The 15,621-nt window shown below is 42.2% G+C and overlaps 1 protein-coding gene across 1 annotated transcript in view; it reads left to right on the forward strand.

Moving 5' to 3' along the window:
* Positions 1-15,621, forward strand: part of hydin (HYDIN axonemal central pair apparatus protein) — a 1,234,740-nt gene that overhangs the window by 987,900 nt on the left and 231,219 nt on the right. The window contains exon 61 of the mRNA XM_068049816.1: positions 4,823-5,058. Within this exon, the coding sequence (XP_067905917.1) occupies positions 4,823-5,058 (236 nt within the window). The remainder of the gene's footprint in view (positions 1-4,822; positions 5,059-15,621) is intronic.

Here is a 15,621-nt window from a genome sequence, read left to right on the forward strand (position 1 = left end):
AATGAAAAAGAAGCATATTATCTAAATGGTGAGAGATTGAGAGCTCTGAGATGCACAGGGATCTGGGTGTCCTAGTGCATGAATTGCAAAAAGTTAGTATGCAGGTGCAGCAAGTAACTGGGAAAGCTAATAGAATGTTATCATTTATTGTGAGGGGAATTGAATACAAAAGTAGGGAGGTTATGCTTCAGCTGTACAGGGCATTGGTGAGACCACATCTGGAGTACTGTGTACAGTATTGGTCTCCTTATTTAAGGAAGGAGTTCAGAGAAGGTTTCCTAGACTAATACCTGGAATGGGCACGTTGTCTTATGAGGAAAGGTTGGACAGGCTAGGCTTGTATCCGCTGGAGTTTAGAAGATAAAAAGCGACTTGACTGAAATATATAAGATTCTGAGCGGTCTTGACAGGGAGGATGTAGAAAGGATGTTTACCCTTGTGGGAGAATCTTGAACTAGAGGTCACTGTTTAAAAAATAAGAGGTCGTCTATTTAAGACAGAGATGAGGATGTTTTCTGTCAGAGGGACATGAACCTTTGGAATTCTCTCGGTGATGGAAGCAGAGTCTTTGAATATTTTTAAGGCAGAGGTAGATAGATTCTTGATAAGCAAGGGGGTGGAAGGTTATCAGGGGTAGGCAGGAATGTGGAGTTGAGGTTACACTCAGGTCAACAAGCTCGAGGGGCCAAGGGGTCTACTCCTGCTTCTAATTCGTATGTTTGCATGAAATTTAACCAGAAGCCACATAAGGAGGTACTGGCACAGTTTGCCAAAAGCTTGGTCAAAGATGAGCATCTTAAAAGAGGAAAGAGAAGTGGAGATATTTAGGGAGAAAATTCCAGAGCTTAGGGTCTAGGCAACTGAAGGCATGGCTTTCAGTGGTGGTGTAAAGGAAATCAGGGATGTGCAAGAGACCAGAATTGAAGGAGTGCAGAGATCTCGAGGATTTTATGGTTGGAGGAGTTTGCAGAGATAGGGATTGATGAATTTGCTTTGGAGCCTTTAAACCAAAATGCCACAAATGTGCCACACAGGGTTGAAGGCCTACTCTTGCAGTCTTCTTCCCCTGACCCCACAAACTTTGCTTGGTCAGTGGTTGAGTTCTGTGATGGGGTCGATCATGGAGCAACTGCTGCATTTGAGCTCCAACAGATGTTCAGGTTTATAGTATTTAGTAGTACAGGTGTAGGATCCAGCTGCGCTGTTGGATGGGCCTGGCCTTTGGTAGAACTTTAATCGGACTCCTGGGGTTTGACAACACTGGGTCTCTGTCTCTTCCCATCTAGTGGACAGGTACAAAAAAAATCATATAAAAGGTTAATGGAATATTAACCTTCAACTCAAGGGCACTGGAATATAATGGGGTAGAAGTTACACGAGAGTTCTGGTTCGACCACATTTTAAGTACTGTATTCAGTTCAGGGCACTACACTTCAGGAAAGATATGTTTGCCTTGGAGGGCATTCAGTGCCATTCAGTAGAATGATACCAGGCTTAAAATCATGAGGGCAGGTTGCACAAACTAGGCTTGCATTCCCCAGAATAGAATGATACAACACAAAACAAAGCCATTTGGCCTATCATACTTGTGCCGGCTCTTTGGTAGCACTATTCAACTAATCCCTGCCCTTTGCTTTTTTCCTATAGCTCTACATTTTCTTTCCTTAAGTTTTTATCCAATTCCCTTTAGAATGTTACTATTGGATCTGCTTCCATCACCCTTTTAGGTAGTACATTCAGATTATCATAATTCGCTATGCTAAGAAATGGTTCCTCATGTCATCTCTGGTTCTTTTGCCAATCTTTTTAAATCAGAGTCCACTGATACTGACCTTACGTTACTGGAAACAGTTTATCCTTATCGACTCTATCAAAACCATTCATGATTTTGAACACCTCTATCAAATCTCCCCTTAACCTTCTCTGCTCTGAGGAGAATAACCCCATCTTATCCAGTCTCTCCACATAACTGAAGTCCCTCATTACTGGTATGGTTCTACTAAATCAATTCTATACCCTCTCCAAGGCCTTGACATTGTTCCTAAAGTGTGCTGCCCAGAATTGAACAAAATGCTCCAGCTGAGGCCTAACCAGAGTTTTATGAAGATTTAGCACAAATTCTTTGTTTTTGTACTCAATTCCTTCATGAATAAAGCCAAGGATCTCACATGCTTTTTGCCAGCCTTCTCAACTTGTCCATCTACTTTCAAAAAATTGTCTACATACACCCTAGGCTTCTTTATTCCTGCACCCCCTTCAAAATTGTATTATTAGTTTGTATCGCTTTTTTTTTCATTCTTCCCAGCAAAATATATCACTTCACACTTCTCTACATTAAATTTCACCAGTCTATGTACTTCTGAAGTCTGTTACTATCCTTATTATTTACATTTTCAAGTTTTGTGTCATCTGCAAATTTTGGTATTATGCCCTGTATACCAAATCCCAGGTCATTAATAGATATCAAAAAGAGCAGTGGTCCTAATTACAGTCCCTGGGGAGCACGACTGTATATCTCCTTCCAATCTGAAAAATAGCTGTTCACCCTACTCTCTGCTTTCTGTCTCTCAGCCACTTTCATATCTGTGCTGTTGCTGTTCCTTTAATCTCATGCACTTTAGTTTTGCTAACAAGTCTATTTATGTATTGCTTAGTTAAACAATTATTGAAAGTCCATATACACAACATCAACCACACAACCCTCATCAACTGTCTCTGGTACTTAATTGAAGAATGTGATCAAATTAATCACACATGATTTACTTTTAACAAATCCACGCTGACTTTCATTTTATTAGCCATACTTTTCCAAATGCCAGTTTACTTTGTCCTGGATTATTGCCTGTAAAAGTTTCCCCCACATTAGGCTGTCTAACCTTTTAGTTTATGGGTTTAATCACTCTCCCCTTCTTAAACAGTTCTCCAGTCCTCAGGCATCACCTCCATATCCAAGGAGGTTTGGAATATTGTGGCCAGAACCTCTGCAATTTCTGCCCTTACTTGCCTCAGTAACATAGGGTGCACCTCATCTCAGCCAGGTGACTTTTCTACTTTGAGTGCTGTCGACCTTGGGAGTGTCTCCTTTTTATCTATTTTTATCCTATCTAATATCACTGCTGCCTGCTCCTTTACTACTACAATGCCAGCATCCTCTTTCTCTAGTGAACACTTTCGCCATGCCCTTTGCCTCCAAAGGAATATCTCCTTTTTGCTCCCTAATTGATCCCACCCTTCCTTTGACTACCCTTTAATTATTTGTGTTTCTAAAATACTTTAGAATACTTTTGGATTCCCTTTTATGTGAGCCACAAATATATTTTCATATATATTTGCCTCTTTTGTCCTTTTTAGATCTCCTCTGTACTTCCTAGATTTAGCTTGGTTCGGTATTGTATTATGAACCGTACAATTGTCATAAGCCTTTTTCTGTCTCATTTTAACCTCTATATCTTTTGTCATCCAGGGAGCTCTAGCTTTGGATGTCCTTCCTTTCCCCTGGGAATCTGTCTACTCTGTACCTGAACCATCTCTTCTTTGAAAGCTTCCTATTGTTCACTTACTGTTTTGCCTACCAATTTTTGATTCCAATCCACCTGGATTTTCAGTAAAGTTAGCCCTCTTCCAGTTAAGTATTTTTATTGCTTTATTGTATTCTTTTCCAGAACTGTTCTAAACCTAGTTGTTCCCCAAATGTTCTTCCACTGAAACGTGCTTCACTTATCTTACTTTATTCCCCAGAATGAGATCCAGCACTTCTTGCTTCCTCATTAGAAACACACTGATCAAGAAAGTTCAAGAAAGAATATTGAAAGAATGTTCCAATTGAGGTGTTTAAGTTGATTAAATGATTTGATAGGGTACATTGAGAAACTATTTCCTCAGATGGGATAGTTCGGAACAAAGGGGCATAACTTTTAAAATTAGAGCTAGGCTGTTCAGGGGTGATGTCAGGTAGTACTAGTTCACACAAAGGATAGTGAAAATCTCGAACTCTTGCAGCAAAAAGCAGTTGAGATGAAGTGAATTGAAAATTTCAAAACTGATATTGATAAATTTTTGGTCGGCAAGGGTAGTAAGGGTTATGGTACCAGGGCAGGCAAAAGGAATAAAGATACATATCAGCCATGATCTAATTGAATTTTGGAACAGGGAGGTTGAATGACCTACTCCTGTTCCTATGTTCCCTTTCAGTGTATCTCTCTGTCTTTCTGTATCTTGGTCTATCTCTTTACATCTGTGTGTGTATCTCTCTATCTCTCCCCTCACCATTTGTCTATCTCTGTCTGTGTGCCTCTTTCTTAATGTCTCTTCCTGTTTCATATTTCTACAATCTTTAAATTTTCTCAAATGTCCAGAAAATCATTGACTGAACGTATGCAATTTCCAGATCTGTTTTCTCAATATTCTCCAGGATTTGGCGCAATACCATTTTTACCCTCTTATTCTATACATTTCATCAGGCCTTCTCACACTCCATTACTGTAGCTTCAGCAGAGGTCTGGCAAAAATCTTGTTTATGGAAGTAAAGGGGGTTTCTGCTGGGGATACACTGGTAGAACAGGACAAACCCTGAGGAAATTTAACCTCAGAAACTTGGAATGGTCTTCTGAGCAAAGGATATACTTTTAGGTTTTCTAAGTTGAGAATAGGTGCTTCGGGATTTGTTGTGTAAGAAATAGATCTGATTTCCACATTTCTGAAATGCTTTTTAAATTCCTTCAGATGATATTGAGTAACCTGTTGCCTGTGCATTATCCTATGTAAAGCCTGCCAGTGGCCTCTTCCTTTGCTGTAGACTAATTGGTTTCCATTGCTTGCCCAGGTATTGTGGTGGATGACATTGCTTCCATCTTTGAGGAGCATCGTATTTGCCAGAACATTAATCTCCACCAGTGTCTGCAGACACTGGGGAGTAGCAGAGTCTATGTGGAGGACGAGAAGAGATTCCTCTTCCATAACATATATGTCGGACAGCAGGCTGAAGCCCGCTTCAAGATCATCAATGCGGGCAAAGTATCCGCTGACGTGCTGGTGTCTGTTAAACCGGTTTCTAACAAGGTAAGTGCATGTGTAACACCAAGAATGTACAAACTCTCAAACTCAGCACAGCATAGCTTCCCAATTAACAAGGGATTGTCACTATCGGTTTTTACTCTTCTTTACCCAGAGAGTTGTTGGAATATGGAACTCACTATCATATGGAGTGGTTGAGACGAATAACATGGATGCATTTAAGAGGAGGCTGGATAAGTATATGAGGGAGAATGGAATAGAGGGAGATGTTGATCGGGTTAGATAAAATAGGGTCAGAAGAGACTGTTGTGAAGCATAAGCACCGGCATGAATCTGTTGGGCCAATAGGCCTGTTTCTATCCAGTAATATTCTATGTAATTCTATGTAAGTTTTTTCTTTTGAAGTCAAATGATTATAACAGTTGTGATAATGATACTCTGTTATGGCTACTTCAGTTGTTTTTTCATAGAATCATAGAAATGTTATGGCACAGAAAGAGGCCACTTGACCCATTGTGTCTGTGCTGGCCGAAAAACGATCCACCCAGTCTAATCCCACCTTCCAGCATTTGGTCCATAGCCCTGCAGATTACAGCACTTGAGGTGCATATCCAGACGCCTTTTGAATGAGATGAGGGTTTGTGCCTCAACTACCCTTTCAGGCAGTGAGTTCCAGACCCCCACCATCCTCTGGGTGAAAACATTTTCCTCATCTCACCTCTAACCTTTCTACCTTAAATCTATGCCCCCTCATCACTGACCTCTGTGCAAAGGTAAATAGGCCCTTCAGCTCCATTCTATCCAGGCCCCACAAAGTTTTTTACATTTCAATCAGATCTCCCCTCAGCCTTCTCTGTTCCAAGGAGAACAACCCCGGCCTATCCAATCTTTCCTATTAGCTACATTTTTCCAGTCCCTGCAACATCCTCGTAAATCTCCTCTGTACCCTTCCTAGTGCGATTACATCCTTTCTCTAATGAGGTCACCAGAACTGCACACAGTACTCAGGTTGTAGCCTAACCAATGATTTATACAGTTCCAGCATGACCTCGCTGCTCTTATATTCTGTACCTTGGCTAATAAAGGAAAGTATTCCATTTGCCATCTTAACCACCTTATTGACCTGTCCTGCTACGTTCAGGGATCTGTGGATGTTCACTCTAAGGTCATACAAACATACACACCCTGCATACGAATTAAGAGCACGACTAGGCTACTTGGCCCTTCGAGCCTGCTCCGCCATCCAATCAGTTCATGGCAGAACTGATTACTCCGCATTTCCACCTACCCCCTTGTAACCTTCCACCCCCTTGCTTATCTAGAATCTATCTACCTCTGCCTTAAAAATATTCAAAAACTCTGCTTCCCATGCCTTTTGAGGAAGAGAATTCCAAAGACTCACGACCCTCAGAGAAAAAATTTCTCCTCATCTCTGTCTTAAATGGGCGACCCCTTATTTTTAAACAGTGACCCCTAATTCGAGATTCTTCCACAAGGGAAACATCCTTTCCACATCCACCCTGTCAAGACCTCTCAGGATCTTCTCTGTTTCAATCAAGTCGCTTCTCACTCTTCTAAATTCTAGCGGATACAAGCCTAGCCTGTCCAACCTTTCCTCATAAGACAGCCCGCTCATTCCAGGTATTAGTCTAGTAAACCTTCTCTGTACTGCCTCCAAAGCATTTATATCCTTCCTTAAATAAGGAGACTAGTACTGTCTCACCAATGCCCTGCACAGCTGAAGCGTCTCTACTTTTGTATTCAATTCCCCTTGTGATAAATGATAACATTCTATTAGCTTTCCTAATTACGTGCTGTGCCTGCATACTAACCTTTTGCGATGCATGCACTAGGACACCCAGATCCCGCTACATCTCAGAGCTCTGCAATCTCTCACCATTTAGATAATGTGCTTCTTTTTTAATCTTCCTGCCAAAGTGGACAATTTCACACTTTCTCACATTATACTCCATTTGCCAGGTCTTTGCCCACTCACTTAACCTATCTCTATCCCTTTATAGCCTCCTTATGTCCTCTCCACAACTTATTTTCCTAACCATCTTTGTGTCATCAGCAAATTTAGTAACCATACCTTCGGTCCCTTCATCTAAGTCATTTATAGAAATTGTAAAAAGTTGAAGCCCCAGCACAATCCCTTGGCACACCACTTGTTATGTCTTGCAACCAGAAAATGGCCCTTTATGCCTATTCTCTGCTTCCTGTTAGCTAACCAATCTTCTTTCCTTGCCAATATGTTACCCCCTACACCATGAGCTTTTATTTTCTGCAATAACCTTTGATAAAACGCCTTATCAAATGCCTTCTGGAAATCTAAGTACAATACATCCGCTGATTCCCCTTTATCCACAGCACATGTAACTCCCTCAAAGAACTCCAATAAATTGGTTAAACATGATTTCCCTTTCACAAAACCATGTTGACTCTCCCTGATTATCTTGAATTTTTCTAAATGCCCTGCAATAACATCTTTAATAATTGCTTCTAACATTTTCCCAACGACAGATGTTAATCCAACTGGCCTGTAGTTTCCTGCTTTTGTTTCCCTCCCTTTTTGAATAAAGGAGTTACATTTGCTATTTTCCAATCTAACGAAGCCTTCCCCAAAACTCAAAGGTAGTAATCTCAGGATTACTACCGGTGCCACGTGTTCGCGAGAGCAGAAATAGCAGGATATATCAGATGAATACGTGGCTGTAGAAATGGTGTAGGGCGGAGGGATTCAGATTTCTGGAACATTGGGACCGGTTCTGGGGAAGGTGGGACGGGGGGGAAGTGTTTGCTGGTGCTGTCCGGGAGGATTTAAACTATAATGGCAGGGGGATGGGAATCTGAGCAGGGAGACAGAGGAGGGGGAAACAAGCATAGAAATGAAAGATAGAAAGGCAAGAAGCAAAAGTGGAAGGCGGAGAAAACAAGGGTGAGAAACAAATGGGGCCGTTGTGCAAAATAAAGCTAAGATGACTAACACTGTTAAAAAGACAAGTCTAAAGGCATTGTGTCTTAATGCGTGGAGCATTCACAATAAGGTAGATGAATTACCAGTGCAAATAGATATAAACGGTTATAATATAGTTGCGATTACAGAGACATGGTTGCAGGGTGACCAAGGATGGGAACTCAATATTTAAGAAGGACAGGCAAAAAGGGAAAGGAGGTGGGGTAGCGTTGTTAGTAAAGGAGGAAATCAGTGCAATAGTGAGGAAGGATATTGGCTCAGAAAATCATGATGTGGAATCTGCATGGGTGGAGCTAAGAAACACCAAGGGGCATAAAACCTTGGTGAGGGTTGTCTATAGATCCACAAACAGTAGTGGAGATGCATGGGGTGGCATTAAACAGGAAATTAGAGATGCATGCAATAAGGGTACAACCATAATCATGGGTGACTTTGATCTCCATATTGATTGGTCAAGCCAAATTAGCAATAATAGTGTGGAGGAGGATTTCCTGTAGTGTGTACGTGACAGTTTTTCAGACCAATATGTTGAGGAACCAACTGGAGAACAGGCTGTCCTAGACTGGGTATCGTGCAATGAGAAAGGATTAATTATCAGTCTTGTTGTGCGGGGTCCCTTGGGGAGGAGCGACCATAACATGATGGAATTCTTCATTAAGATGGAGAGTGAAGTAATTGAATCTGAAACTAGGGTCTTGAATCTAAATAAAGGAAACCAAGAAGGTATGAGGTGCGAGTTGGATATGGTAGATTGGGGAACTTTACTAAAAGGGTTGACGGTGGATAGGCAAAGGATAATATTTAAAGAACGCGTGCATGAATTACAACAATTATTCATTTGTGTCTGGTGCAATAATAAAACCGGAAAGGTGGCTCAACCGTGGCTCAGAAAAGAAATTAGAGATAGTATTCGATCCAAAGAGGAGGCATATAAAGTTGCCAGAAAAAGCAGTTTAGAATTCAGCAAAGGAGGACAAAGAGGTTGATTAAGCGGAGGAAAATAGAGTACAAGAGTAAACTTGGGGGAATATAAAAACTGACTGTAAAAGCTTCTTTAAATATGTGAAGAGAAAAAGATTAGTGAAGACAAATGTAGGTCCCTTACAGTCAGAAATGGGGGAAATTTATAACAGGGAACAAAGAAATGGCAGAACAATTAAAAATATACTTTGGTTCTGTCTTCACAGAGGAGGACACAAATGACCTCCCAGAAATATTAGGGAACCAAGGGTCTAATGAGAGGGAGAAACTGAAGGAAATTAGTATTAGTAAAAAAAAATAGTGCTAGGGAAATTAATGGAGTTAAAGGCTGACAAATCGCCAGGGCCTGATAATCTACATCCCAGAGTACTAAAGGAAGTGGCCCTGGAAATAGTGGATGCATTGGTGGTCATCTTCCAAAATTCTATAGACTCTGGAGCAGTTCCTACAGATTGGAGGGTGGCAAATGTAACCTCACTATTTAAAAAAGGAGGGAGAGGAAAAGCAGGGAATTACAGACCAGTTAGCCTGATATCAATAGTGGGGAAAATGCTAGAGTCTATCATAAAGGATGTGACAGAGGGGGATGTAAAAGGGGTGGGGGAGTTGCATTACTGGTTAAGGAGAATATCACAGCTGTACTGCGGGAGGACACCTCAGAGAGGTCATGCAGCGAGGCAATATGAGTGGAGCTCAGGAATAGGAAGGGTGCAGTCACAATGTTGGGAGTTTACTACAGGCCTCCCAACAGCCAGCGGGAGGTAGAGGAGCAGATATGTAGACAGATTTTGGAAAGATGTAAAGGTAACAGCGTTGCAGTGGTGGGTGATTTTAACTTCCCCAATATTGACTGGGACTCACTTAGTGCTCGGGGCTTGGATGGGGCAGAATTTGTGAGGAGCATCCAGGAGGGCTACTTGAAACAGTATGTAGACAGTCCAACTAGGGATGGGGCCATTCTGGATTTGGTATTGGGGAATGAGCCCGGCCAGGTGGTCAAAGTTTCAGTGGGGGAGCATTTCGGGAGAAATGACCATAATTCCATAAGTTTTAAGGTACTTGTGGATAAGGATAAGAGTAGTCCTCGGGTGAAGGTGCTAAATTGGGGGAAGGCTAATTATAACAATATTAGGCAGGAACTGAAGAATTTAGATTGGGGGCGGCTGTTTGAGGGTAAATCAACATCTGACATGTGGGAGTCTTTCAAACGTCAGCTGATTAGAATCCAGGACCTGCATGTTCCTGTGAGGAAGAAAGACAAGTTTGGCAAGTTTCGGGAAGCTTGGATAACACTGGATATTGTGAGCCTAATCAAAGAAAAAGGAAGCATTTGTAAGGGCTGGAAGGCTAGGAACAGATGAAGCACTTGAGGAATATAAAGACAGTAGGAAAGAACTTAAGCAAGGAGTTAGGAGGGCTAAAAGGGGTCATGAAAAGTCATTGGCAAACAGGATTAAGGAAAATCCCAAGGCTTTTTATACATATATAAAGAGCAAGAGGGTAACCAGGGAAAGGTTGTCCCACAGAGATGGGAATCTATGCGTGGAGCCAGAGGAAATGAGTGAGGTGCTAAATGAGTACTTTGCATCAGTATTCACCAAGGAGAAGGACTTGGTGGATGATCCTAGGGAAGGGAGTGCAGATAGTCTCAGTCATCTCATTATCAAAAAGGAGGAGGTGTTGGGTGTCTTGCAAAGCATTAAGGTAGATAAGTCCCCAGGGCTTGATGGGATCTACCCTCGAATACTGAGGGAGGCAAGGGAAGAATTTGCTGGGGCCTTGACAGAAATCTTTGCATCCTCATTGGCTACAGGTGAGGTCCCAGAAGACTGGAGAATAGCCAATGTTGTTCCTTTGTTTAAGAAGGGTGGTAAGGATAATCCAGGAAATTATAGGCCAGTGAGCCTTACGTCAGTGGTAGGGAAATTATTAGAGAGGATTCTTCTAGACAGGATTTACTCCCATTTGGAAACAAATGAACTTATTAGCGAGAGGCAGCATGGTTTTGTGAAGGGGAGGTCGTGTCTTACTAATTTGATTGAGTTTTTGAGGAAGTGATGAAGATGATTGATGAGGGAAGGGCGGTGGATGTTGTCTATATGGACTTTAGTAAAGCCTTTGACAAGGTCCCGCATGGCAGACTGGTGCAAAAAGGTGAAGTCACACGGGATCAGAGGTGAGCTGGCAAGATGGATACAGAACTGGCTCAGTCACAGAAGACAGAGGGTAACAGTAGATGGGTGTTTTTCTGAATGGAGGGATGTGACTAGTGGTGTTCCACAGAGATCAGTGCTGGGTCCTTTGCTGTTTGTAGTATATATAAATGATTTGGAGGAAAATGTAGCTGGTCTGATTAGTCAGTTTGCGGACTACACAAAGGTTGGTGGAGTTGCAGATAATGATGAGGATTGTCAGAGGATACAGCAGGATATAGATCGGTTGGAGACTTGGGCGGAGAAATGGCAGATGGAGTTTAATCCGGACAAATGTGAGGTAATGCATTTTGGAAGGTCTAATGCAGGTGGGAGGTATACAGTAAATGGCAGAACCCTTAGGAGTATTGACAGGCAGAGAGATCTGGGCGTACAGGTCTACAGGTCACTGAAAGTGGCAACGCAGGTGGTTAAGGTAGTCAAGAAGGCATACGGCATGCTTGCCTTCATCGGTCGGGGCATAGAGTATAAATATTGGCAAGTCATGTTGCAGCTGTACAGAACCTTAGTTAGGCCACACTTAGAATATTGCGTGCAATTCTGGTCGCCACACTACCAGAAGGACTTGGAGGCTTTGGACAGGGTACAGAGGAGGTTTACCAGGATCTTGCCTGGTCTGGAGGGCATTAGCTATGAGGAGAGGTTGGAAAATCTCGGATTGTTTTCACTGGAACAGCGGCGGTGGAGGGGTGACATGATAGAGGTTTACAAAGTTATGAGCGGCATGGACAGAGTGGATAGTCAGAAGCTTTTTCCCAGGGTGGAAGAGTCAGTTACTCGGGGACAGAGGTTTAAGGTGCGAGGGGCAAAGTTTAGAGGGGATGTGCGAGGCAAGTTTTTTTTACACAGAGGGTGGTGAGTGCCTGGAACTTGCTGCCAGGGGAGGTGGTGGAAGCCGATACGATAGCGACGTTTAAGAGACATCTTGACAAATATATGAATAGGAAGGGAATAGAGGGATATGGGCCCCGGAAGTGCAGAAGGTAGTTTAGGCAGGCATCAAGATCGGCGCAGGCTTGGAGGGCCGAATGGCCTGTTCCTGTGCTGTACTGTTCTTTGTTCTTTGTTCTTGTTCTTTGATAGCAGAACACCTGGAAAGCATAAACAGGATTGAACAAAGTGAGCATGGGTTTACGAAAGCGAAATCATGCTTAACAAATCTACTGGAGTTTTTTGAGGATGTATCCAGTAGAATAGATAAGGGAGAACCTAGTGTATTTGGATTTTCAGAAGGCTTTTGATAAGGTCCCACATAAGAGGTTAGTGTGCAAAATTAAAGCACATGGGATTGGGGGTAATATGGGTTTAGAATTAGTTGACAGACAGGAAACAGAGAGTAGGAATAAACAGGTCTTTTTCCAGGTGGCAGGCAGTGACTTGTGGGGTACCGCAGGGATCAGTGCTTGGGCCCCAGCTATTCGCATGATATATTAATGACTTGGGTGAAGGAACTAAATGTAACATTTTCAAGTTTGCAGATGATACAAAGCTGGGGGTGGGGGGGAATGTGAGCTGTGAGGAGGATACAAAAAGGCTCCAATGTGATTTGGATAAGTTGGGTGAGTGGGCAAATTCATGGCAGATGCAATGTAACGTAGATAAATGTGAGGTTATCCATTTTGGTTGTAAAAACAGAAAGGCAGATTATTATCTGAATGGTGATGGTTTGGGAAAGGGGGAGGTGCAACGAGACCTGGGTGTCCTTGTACACCAATCGCTGAAAGCAAGCATTCTGTTGCAGCAAGCAGTTAGGAAGGCGAATAGTATGTTGGCCTTCATTGCAAGAGGATTTGAGTACAGGAGCAAGGATGTCTTTCTGCAGTTATATAGGACATTGTTGAGACCACATTTGGAGTATTGTGTGCAGTTTTGGTCTCCTTATCTGAGGATGGATGTTCTTGCCATGGAGGGAGTGCAAAGTTGATTTACTAGGCTGATTCCTGGGATGGCAGGATTGATGTGTGAGGAGAGATTGGGTCGACTAGGCCTATATTCACGAGAGTTCAGAAGAATGAGAGGGGATCTCATAGAAACCTATAAAATTCTAACAGGACTAGACAGGCTAGATGCAAGGAAGATGTTCCTGATGGCTGGGGAGTGAGATGAGGAGACATTCTTCACTCAGAGGGTGGTGAACCTGTGGAATTCTCTATTGCAGAAGGCAGTGGAGGCCAAGTCATTAAATATATTCAAGAAGGAGATAGATATATTTCTTAATGCCAAAGGGATCAAGGGATATGGGGAGAAAGCGGGAACAGGATACTGAATTAGATGATCAGCCATGATCTTTTTTGAATGGCGGAGCAGGCCCGAAGGGCCAAATAGCCTACTCCTGCTCCTATTTTCTATGTTTCTATGAATCTAAGGAATTTTGGAAAATTAAAACTAACGCATCAACTATCTTAGTAGCCACTTCTTTTAACACCCTAGGATGAAGTCCATCAGGACCCAAGGACTTGTCAGCCCTCAGCTCAAAAATTTGTTCAGTGCCACTTCCCTGGTGATTGTAATTTTCTTGAGTTGCTCCCTCCCTTCCATTTCTTGACTTACAGCTAATACTGGGATGTTACTCGTATCCTCAATAGTGGATATCGATGTAAAATATCAGTTCAGTTCATCTGCCATCTCCTTATTATCCATTATTAATTCCCAAACTCACTTTTATAGGACTAACGCTCACTTTGTTAACTCTTCTCTATTTTAAATATCTATAGAAACTCTTACGATCTGTCTTTATATTTCTAGCTAGCTTTCTATTGTACTCTAATTTTACTTTCCTTATCAATCTTTTAGTTACTTCCACTACACTTCTCAGTATTTTCCCATTTCCCATTCCCCTTTGCCTTGTTTGACCTCCCCAAATGCATCACCTCACAATTCTCCGGGTTGAATTTCATTTGCCACTTTTCTGCCCATCTGTCCAGACCATCAACATCTTCCAGCAGCCTACAGCTATCCTCCTCACTATCTGCCACATGGCCAATCTTTGTGTCATCTGCAAACTTCTTGATCATGCCCCTACATTTCTGTCCAAATCGTTCATATATGCCACAAAAAGCAGAGGAAGCAGTACTGAGCCCTGCGGAACGCCGCTGGTAACAGCCCTCCATGCACAAAAACACCCGTCAACAATTACCCATTGTTTCCTGCCACTGAGCCAATTTTGTAACCAACTTGCTGCAATTCCCTGGATCCCGTGGAATTTTATTTTTTTCACCAGTCTGCCATGTGGGACCTTGTCAAAAGCCTTGCTAAAATCCATGTAGACCACATCAACTACACCAGCCTCATTTATCTCCCTTGTTACTTCTTCAAAAAATTCGATCAATTTGGTCAGACACGATCTTCCCTTAATAAATCCATGCTGACTGTCCTTGATTAATCTGTCTCTTTCTAAGTGATAGTTTGCCCTGTCTCTCAGAATTGATTCCAGTAATTTGCCCACTCCTGAGGTTAGACTGACAGGCCTGTAATTATTAAGTCTACCCCTCGCTCCCTTTTTAAACAGAGGTACAACGTTCGCAGTCCTCCTATCCTTCGGCACCACAGCACTATCCAGTGAGGACTGGAAATGATGGTCAGACCTTCTGCTATTTCCTCGCTTCTTTTAACAGCCTAGGATACATTTCATCCGGCCCTGCTGATTTTTCAACTTTCAAGGATGCTAATTGCATTAACACTTACTCTCTCCATATGTTTATCACACCCAATACTTCACCCCACCTCTTCCTTAACTAAAATATCTGCATCATCCCCCTCTTTTGTGAAGACAGATGCAAAGTATTCATTAAGAACAATACCAACATCTTCCACCCCTACATATAGGTTACCTTTTTTGTCTTTTATGGGCCCTACTCTTTCCTTAGTTATCCTCTTACTCTTAATGTATTGATAAACATCTTTGGGTTCACCTTGATTTTGCTTGCCAATATTCTTTCATGCTGACTCTTTGCTTTCCTAATTTCGTTTTTGATTTCACTCCTCCACTTTCTATATTCCTCTCGGCTTTCTGTAGTATTGAGTTCTCGGTGTCAAGCATAGCTTTTCTTTTCTGCCTTATCTTACCCTGTAGGCTGCTTGACATCCGTGGGGTTGTAGATTTGGCTGTCCCACCCTTTTTCTTTATGGGCAAATGTTTACTATGAACCCCTTGAATCCCCCCTTTGAATGTCTCCCACATCTCTGACACTGATTTACCTTCAAGTAGATAATTCCAGTCCACTTTTGCTAAATTACTCCTCAGTTTAGTAAAATTGGCCTTTCCCCAACTGAGAACTCTAACTCCTGTTCTATCCTTGTCCTTTTCCATAATTATGTTAAAACTGACTGAATTATGATTACTACCACCAAAACACTCTCCCACTGCCACTTCTTCCACTTGCCTATCTTCATTTTCTAAAACTGTGCCCTCTCTTGTTGGACCTGCTGCATACTGGC

The sequence above is a fragment of the Heterodontus francisci genome, chromosome 17 (assembly GCF_036365525.1).
Source record: "Heterodontus francisci isolate sHetFra1 chromosome 17, sHetFra1.hap1, whole genome shotgun sequence".
Classification (NCBI taxonomy): domain Eukaryota; kingdom Metazoa; phylum Chordata; class Chondrichthyes; order Heterodontiformes; family Heterodontidae; genus Heterodontus; species Heterodontus francisci.